An 8518-nucleotide genomic window follows, 5' to 3' on the forward strand; every position below is an offset into this window, starting at 1 on the left:
TTATTTTCAATAATATTTAATTAGTTTCTATTTAATTATATATAATAGTGGTGTATAATTTTGTTGTCATGGTATATATATTTTAGTTGTGGCATATAATTTGGTTAGTATAGTATATATATTAGTAATATATATATATATATATTTTTATTATTGTTAGTATATATATTTTGATGAATGGTATTTGTATTTTTTGTTATACGGTATATCATTTTTTAAAATAATATTTAAGTTCTATTTTCTATTATACTTCTGTTGACATGATATATAATTTTATTAGCATCTTATATATTTTTATTTTTATTTGTTGTTATTATATATATTTTGATGGTAAGCTATATTTTTTTGTTATATGGTATATAAATTTTATTATATAGTATATCATTTTATTTTAGATCATGCATGTTTACTTTTTATTTTATTATATATAAATATCATATATAATTTTGTAAGTATAGTATAATTAATTTATGATTGTATATAATTTTATTAATATGGTATATATAATTATTTTAAATAATATATAATTATTTTATTTTTTATTGTAGGTATATATGTTTTGTTGTTTATAGTATATCATTTATTTAAGATGATATTTAATTTTTATTTTATTATATATAATTTTATTAGTATGATATATATTTTTTTGAGTATTAATTTAGTATCGTTATAATTTTTTTGTGGTACATAAATTTATTAGTATGATATATATATACATATTAATTTTTAGTGATATGATATATCAAATACTATTATATATATTCGTTTTTGTAACAATATAATAATATGCGATATTAAAAAACTTATATAATATAATTTAATTATTATATATTTTTTTAAAATAATATGTAATAAATGTATTTTTATAATTTTTTATTATCTAATATATTATATTGGGCTATTTTCTTAATTTTTTTTTTTAAAAAAGAATATTTATTAACTTAGGTGGTGTTTGGTAACATTTTTGTTTTTAAATTTTTTAATCACAAAAATAAAAGTAAATTTTGTTTTTGAAAATTAAAAATGTGTTCTATAACCACTTTTATTTTTTAATTTTAAAAACAAAAAACAAAAGTGTGTTCTGTAAATTTTATTTCTATTTATTGATTTTGTTTAAGTCGAGTCCAGAACCGGGTCTGAGGTCGAGACCGAGGGTGGGTCCAAATTCGGAGTTGGGTTCGATTTTTAAGGTCTAAGTTAAGATCGGAATCTAAAATATTGATAAAAAAAAACTGTTTAAAAAAAATATTGAAAGTGATTTTTTTTTTGTTTTTAAAATTTAGATTTTTAATTTAAAAATTGAAAAAATAAAAACATTTTATAGAACGTGATTTGGAAAATATTTTCACTTTTCTAATTTTAAAAATAAAAAAACTGATTAAAAAAGTGTTATCACATTAATTTTTAAATTTGGGACTATTTTGTACATAAGATTAGTGAAAATGTATAATTTTGAATAATTATACATAAGTTTTTAAAATTAAAAATATTATTAATTAAACAATAGTTACTTAGATTGATTCTAAGAAAAACAATATGACAATAAAATTATATATTATTTTTAAATTACTAGAAAATTTATATAAATATTTTAAAAAATTAATATTTAGATTAAATTAATGTTTAAGATAAATAATTTTATATTATTCAAGTATTTTTATTTTACTATTTTAATTATTTATTAAATAAAAAATATGATAAAATATTTATTATATATTTATAATATATACTTAATTATATAAGATATATTATTTTATTTTATTTTATAATTTATTTATTTTTATTTTTTGCTGTAAATTATTTATTTTTTATTATATATTTTTATTTTAATTTAATTTTTTTTTTCTAAAAAAAGAAAATAAAATAGTCCAATCTATTCTTAAACCAAACACAGGATTACTTTCAACATAATCCAATCTTGTCCAATCCAATCTTTTTCAGTCCAATCATGCATACCAAACGGACCCTTAGAGATTTAGAGATGTTAGGCCACTTTAGAAAAATCAAAATTGCCACGTGTGAGATCATCTGACGTGGACATTTCTAGGCTGAATCGGACCCACATGAATGGGTACCATTTTATTACCACTCTATGTGAGCCACGTGTCAGCACTCCCATCCTTCTACCACATCCCATATTTTTGTAGTGTACTAAACTCTCTCTCTCTCTCTTTTTCTCCAGCGTACATGACACTTGTTTCGACGTTTTTTTTTTATTATTTATTTATAAAATTTTCCATTCCTTTGTTTTTTTTTTTCTTTTTTAACTTTTCAATTTTGGTTCTGTGTTTTGCATGAGCTCAAAATCCACTAAATATCCAAACCCATAGAGTTCAGTCTGCTTTTTTTTTCAAAAAAAAAAATTCCCATTTTTCACTTTTCTTCCTTCGCTTTCTTTCCACCCAATCACTCTTATTGTCTCCCTTTGTCTATATCACAAATATATATATATATAAAATAATATAAACACTTTTCTCATTGATTCTCTGGGAAAAGAAGAATGAGGTGGGAAAGGTTGCAACAACTCCATTCGGGGCAGGGCCAGGGAGAAGCTCAACAACGACAGCAAGTGGGTGAGATTTCTGGGCCAGGGAAGAGGTGGGGACACACCTGCAACGCCATTAAGGAAGGGAGGTTTCTCTATGTCTTTGGGGGTTATGGCAAAGATAACTGTCAGACTAACAAAATACACGTCTTTGACACCGGTGGGTTTTCTTCCATCAAACAATATACATTTATATTTATTGGTGTGTGTTTAATCCTATTATATCCATGATTTCATTTTCTTGTATATTTTTAGCGATTTTGGGCAATCACCTTTGGCATTTTGGGCTGCAATTTTTATTGTTATTTTCGGTTGGAGACTTTCTTGCGGTGTCTACATCCATATATGTGTATATTTTCATGTATTGTGTGGATTGATCTATATCGAAAATCATAGGAATTTGTTGCTTAGGGTTTTTGTGGGGCTCGCTTTTTTTTTTTGGATCGTTCTTCTTGTTTGAGTTAACGAGAGCCTTAATTTTTTTTATTTTTTTCATTTTGGCTTAAAAAGTATTTTGTTTTCTGGGTTTCATGCTTAATCTCATATTTGAGATTATGATTGGTTAATTTCCATCTTTAAAGGGTTTCTTGCATTTATATCTTATTCCCCCCCTTTTAAATATATGGTACAGTACAGCCAAAGAAGGTAGTGGTTGGTATCAAAACTTTTCTTGGACTTGTATTGGGATTAAATCGTATTTCAATTGAAGATTGTTGTAGTATAAGTTAATGGTCTAATTCTGAATATCTGATTTTGCAGCCACTCAGAAATGGAGCGAGCCAGTGATAAAAGGCACACATCCAACTCCCAGAGACAGCCACAGCTGTACCACTGTTGGTGATAATCTCTATGTGTTTGGGGGTACTGATGGGATGAATCCTCTCAGGGATTTGCATATATTAGACACTTGTGAGCAATTTTTAATTTGAGTATTTTTCTTTCTGTTGATTAACATGTCTGCAGCCAGTAGCTCTACTAATGCCTAAATTATATTTACTGCAACTGGATTTTTCATCATTACTCTAGCATTGATTTTCTTAAATGAAAAAAAGTAAAATTCTTGTCCATGATTGTAAGATTTTGCTTAAAGAAATGTGCTCTGATCTCTTTTATTTGTCCCATGAGTGGAAGTTTTCACATTTCTTGTTTGAAACATTGTAGCCTCACATACATGGATATCCCCATGTTTTAGAGGAGAAGGACCAGAGGCACGAGAAGGCCATAATGCAGCCCTTGTTGGTAAAAGATTGTTTATATTTGGTGGTTGTGGCAAATCTTTTAGTACTAATGATGAGGTGTATTACAATGATCTTTACATATTAAATACCGGTAAGTTTCTATTTTACTTTATTCACAAGTAATTAAATGTTTTGACTATAAGTTTGGTTAATTATACTATTTGATCTCATATGTGCATTCACATGATACTATTCATACGATAGTACAAGTCTAGTTGATTGGCATTATATATCTCATAATGCATGATTGTTATTTAAAATTACACATGGAGGTTCTCTAGCTTAGGAGTAACGTATTTGCTTAGCCTGAATGAAATCTTTTAGGGTTGGTCCAGCTTGAAGCCAATTTTAATAAGGTTATGGGTGGTTAATGGGATAGGGTGGCCTAATAGCTGGCTTTCTTTCTCCTCTGCTAAGTGAAGGTGAGCTTTTAGGAAGGGTTGGTTGGCATAGTTAGTTACCCGGTAGCTAGTGTAGTTTTTTGAGAGGGCTTTTTTTTTTTTTAACTCTTGTATGCTTGTTATAGTGGCTATCAATGTGGACAGCAAAGCAGGGGGTAATTAACTGAATTAACACGTTTTTCTAATTTTGTAGAGACATTTGTATGGAAACGCGCTACAACATCAGGCACTCCACCATCCCCACGCGATAGCCATACTTGCTCTTCTTGGAAGAACAATGTTATTGTGATTGGTGGTGAAGATGGGCATGATTATTATTTGTCAGATGTTCATATCCTCGATACAGGTACGTGGTTATTGTAACTTACCTATGTGATTGCCGTAAAATACTTTTAAGTTGTTACTTCATTAGAAGATGTCATTGTTGTGGCCTGAGTATACAGCTATTAATCATCTACTTTTTATGTATTTATTTATTTTTTGTGTTGTATTTCATTAGATACTCTGGTGTGGAGGGAGCTGAACACTACAGGTCAATTATTGACCCCTCGAGCTGGCCATTGTACTGTTGCTTTAGGCAAGAAATTATTTGTTTTCGGGGGATTTACGGATGCTCAAAATCTGTACAATGATCTTTATATGCTAGATATTGGTATGTATCATTGACACAGTAACACTTCCGAAAGATTGATTTCTCTCTTTGACTCGGTTTTTTTTGGTGGGGTAGTAGGTGACTTTTTGCATGATTAAGAGTACCTTCCATTCCATTGTTCTGTATGTTCATGTTTCTGTTCCTGATTTTATTTGTTCTCCTTGGACTATTAATGTCGACAAATGTGTACCGACATATGTGCAGATACAGGTGTATGGACCAAGGTGACAACAATAGGTGATGGGCCATCTGCTAGATTTTCTGTGGCAGGTGATTGCTTGGATCCACAGAAGAGAGGTGTTCTCGTAGTTTTGGGTGGTTGCAATAAAAGTCTTGAGGCACTGGATGACATGTTTTACTTATACACAGGTTAGATATAACGTAACATTTAGTTTGTAGCAATTATTGGAGCGTTTCTTGTATTTGAAACACTATGCTGTCTTACTGACTATATTTTCATGGAATAATTACATAAGACGTCATTTTTTGTGAAAAAATTACATTTTTACGTTTAAAGAATTTTTTTATTTTATTTTTCATTTTTACGGTTTTCCAAAAAGTCAACATGAAAACAACAAGAAAACTACATAAAAGTAATATGAAAATAATATTAAAATAACATCAAAACAATAACGAAAAATCAATAATAAATTAACAAGAGTACAACATAAAAAAGACCGTATTTTCTGTAAATAAAATAAAATAAAAAAACGTATAAATGTTTAAAATTCTGTGAAATCATATTTTTGTAATTTTTTTGTTGTTTTTGTGTATTTGAGAAATAATCTCTATTTTCATTGTAGGGATCACTAGGGAAAGTGAGTTAAGACTAGAGAAATTATCTCTGAGAAAGCAATTAAAGCTTAAGTGCCAAGAACAACTCACTCCTATTCAGGACAATACTCTTGCTAGACTTGAAGGTGGGGTTAATAGGTACCAACCCTCGACTGTGCCAATTTATGGCCAAGCAGGTGAGTATTGCATTTCATTTTCTGTTAACAAGTTGTGCTTGGATTACTATTTTTTTTTTTCACAATCTGATAAGTCATTATATTAGTTGGCTTTTTCTTTCACAATCTGATACATACAAATATACACATCGACTGTGTTGTCTAGTGGATCAGTTTCAAACCTACCCATTAAATAAGTGTCTTTGACATTTTTCCTGATTTAACACAAATTTTCTTTTAAATTTTAATGTGTTTGCATTTCTAAACTATTTCTTAACGGAGACTGTTTTTAAAAGCAACTGAGGCTGTGTTTGAGAGTATCTTTTGCTATGCAGTGGTTTATGTTTGTGGTTCATCAGAAATTCCTCATAGAGTCATAGTGACAGTAGTTATACTCTTGGGATTTCTAGGTGGAGGTTTAATTGGTACCTAACAATCTAATTCTTTCTTCTCAATACAGCTATACAGAACTTCAGTTTGATGCAGCAGAGCAAGAAAACCTTTCAAGCCAAGGTGACTGAAAGAATATCAGATGGATATACTATTGAAACAATCATTGATGGAAAGCCTCTTCGGGGAATCTTATTTTCCAATAGACCAGACTATCACCACAAACCTATTCCGACGCCTAGTAGGTAAGAATATAGGTATACTGTTGAAACAATCATTGATAGAAAGAATGTCTCTTCATTTTGTAATCATGCTTTATTTTCCCTGATAAATGTTGTTTAGGTTTTGATTGTTTTATTAATTATTCCTAAACAGGAAGCGGGTTGCTGCAGAAACTGGAGGTGCCATGTCAAATGGTGATTATAGCAGTAAAACAAGTTCTGGGGTCCTCAAGCAGGATGCTGCAGAAAACAAACAAGTTGTTAATGTTAATGAGGAATCAACATCTCATGTGCCTTGCAGTGAAGGGGCTATCATTCCTACAGTAAAGGACCAAACACCTTGTGATACTTCTCAGCCACCACAGGTCCAATTTTTCTTGTAGTCAGTCTAGTCTTATATGGAAATTTATTCAATGGTTTCTTTTGTTTGTTTCTATTATTTATTTTTGTTTCTTCTTACAGTTTCAGTAATTTATTCATGGCACGTATTTTATTTTTTCCAACTTGTATATTTTGACTCATCAATATAAGTGTCTCGTATTAATAAATAATTAGCATGGGATGGCATGATATATTGGAGATGAACCTTAAACTCATTGCTTCATTATATTTGTGAGTAAAAAATACCTAGAAATTTTGATTTAGGTTCAGCTGCTATATTTTTCTGTCTATATTGTGTATCACAGTGTTCCATAAATTATTTGATAAGGCAATGTACCTATTTAGTTACAATATCATTTTATGAGAGATTTTCAAAATTATCGAATAATTTGGCTAATGCTTCGTATTTCTATGAGAGTTTAGCCAGAAGAAAATAAAATAAATACGGGGAACTTAAAGGTTTATTAGCTACGGTGAATGGAAGGTTATTAGGTACCTTTCATATTACCCCGTAAAATGAACAAGTCAATGGAAGTCACCTTTCAGTTCCACATGCTTTATTCCACAAAGGAATGCTTTATTACTCAATGGTGACTTCCATTGACCAGAGATAATCTTGTCTTATTGTATTTCTTTTTATCTGCTTGCAAAAATCATCTATATTTTCTCCTTTTTTGACATACATTGTTTCAAGGTCTGAGGTTGCATTTTGTTCAGGTCACTTCTGATCCTGGAAATGAACAGTTGAAAGATGCACCGGAAACGAACTCTAAAACTCCAAGAGAAACTAGGACAAGTAGTCCGCCTGTTGGTAGTGGTGAAGTTCTCAAAGACATTGCGCCTGCTCCAGAGACTGATCCTATGGCCCTTGATCCAGGTATGATTAATCTAAAAGTTTTTGAATAATTTCCACGTCTATACAATGCTTTGTTGACGAAGTTGCCACCGTAAACCACTGGCATCTGGCAGTTTCTTCCATACATTGATTTGGCCATGGATGGATGGTTCTCACCACTGTTGCCCCGTGTTCTGTTGGTGTCTCTTTTCTTCATTAGTATTTGAATCTTCCTAGCAGAAACAATGGTGGGATTCTTTGGTAAGTGTATTTTTCTGATTAGCTGATCAGTTCTTCAATTTCTGTGTCCAGATGACAAGACTTTAACCTCGGGAGAAATCGAAGCAACAACATCAATGCAAAACTGACTGTTCTGAGATTAGCTTACACACAACCAACCGAACAGCTTTTGTACATTCTAAGGTGATCATAGGACAGGGATATACAGAACTTGCTAACTGGTGTAATCTGCCACCGTCTAACACTTTTGGGTCTAAAGTAGTAGATGTATTTAGTTCTAGTTCTAGTTAGTCTAAAACTAGTAGTGACTTGGTGGTTACTTCTCTTCCAATGCTTGAGACTTCAAATATTGAGGTTGAGCTACTGTCTTGTTAACTTTTCAACGAAGAGGCTACTTCCCAGAAGAAGCTCGTGGTGACTTTAGTTACATGGTATGTTATTGCATCCAAACCAGAACAATGAATGGCACTTGCAGCTCCGTCAAAATTTTCTGCTGGTTCCGTTTCGGATTTACTTGAGAAGATGATATTCTTATTCTTTTTCATTTTCTTCTTTCATTTATAATTCTTCATTTTTAGCCATTATTTTCATGGGATTGGGATCCATAACAAAATTAGTCGATTTACAATTCTAATAGGAAAGTACAGATTAGATTTATGGGTTAA

General features: G+C 30.5%; 1 protein-coding gene across 2 annotated transcripts; it reads left to right on the forward strand.

The window, feature by feature from the left end:
* Nucleotides 1-2188: 2188 nt before the first annotated feature.
* On the forward strand, nt 2189-8518 carry LOC115711266 (tip elongation aberrant protein 1). Of its 2 annotated transcripts, none has more exons than XM_030639635.2 (11): nt 2189-2705; nt 3305-3454; nt 3707-3874; nt 4378-4530; nt 4684-4836; nt 5041-5205; nt 5640-5807; nt 6247-6421; nt 6552-6762; nt 7496-7655; nt 7926-8518. In XM_030639635.2, the coding sequence occupies exons 1-11, from the start codon at nt 2501-2503 to the stop codon at nt 7979-7981; spliced, it is 1764 nt and encodes a 587-aa protein (XP_030495495.1). In that variant the 5' UTR covers nt 2189-2500; the 3' UTR covers nt 7982-8518. The 2 variants fall into 2 exon arrangements, with proteins under 2 accessions (XP_030495495.1, XP_060968212.1); XM_061112229.1 differs by having other exon boundaries at nt 2271-2705; nt 7748-8518.

The sequence above is a fragment of the Cannabis sativa genome, chromosome 3, assembly GCF_029168945.1.
Source record: "Cannabis sativa cultivar Pink pepper isolate KNU-18-1 chromosome 3, ASM2916894v1, whole genome shotgun sequence".
Taxonomy (NCBI): domain Eukaryota; kingdom Viridiplantae; phylum Streptophyta; class Magnoliopsida; order Rosales; family Cannabaceae; genus Cannabis; species Cannabis sativa.

What these genes read in the sequence shown, in the direction of transcription:
- LOC115711266 (XM_030639635.2), top strand. Translation starts at nt 2,501, where the DNA reads ATGAGGTGGGAAAGGTTGCAACAACTCCATTCGGGGCAGGGCCAGGGA. An exon ending in TCTTTACATATTAAATACCG is followed by an intron (nt 3,875 to 4,377) that starts GTAAGTTTCTAT and finishes CTAATTTTGTAG; the next exon opens with AGACATTTGTATGGAAACGC. An exon ending in TCTTTATATGCTAGATATTG is followed by an intron (nt 4,837 to 5,040) that starts GTATGTATCATT and finishes ACATATGTGCAG; the next exon opens with ATACAGGTGTATGGACCAAG.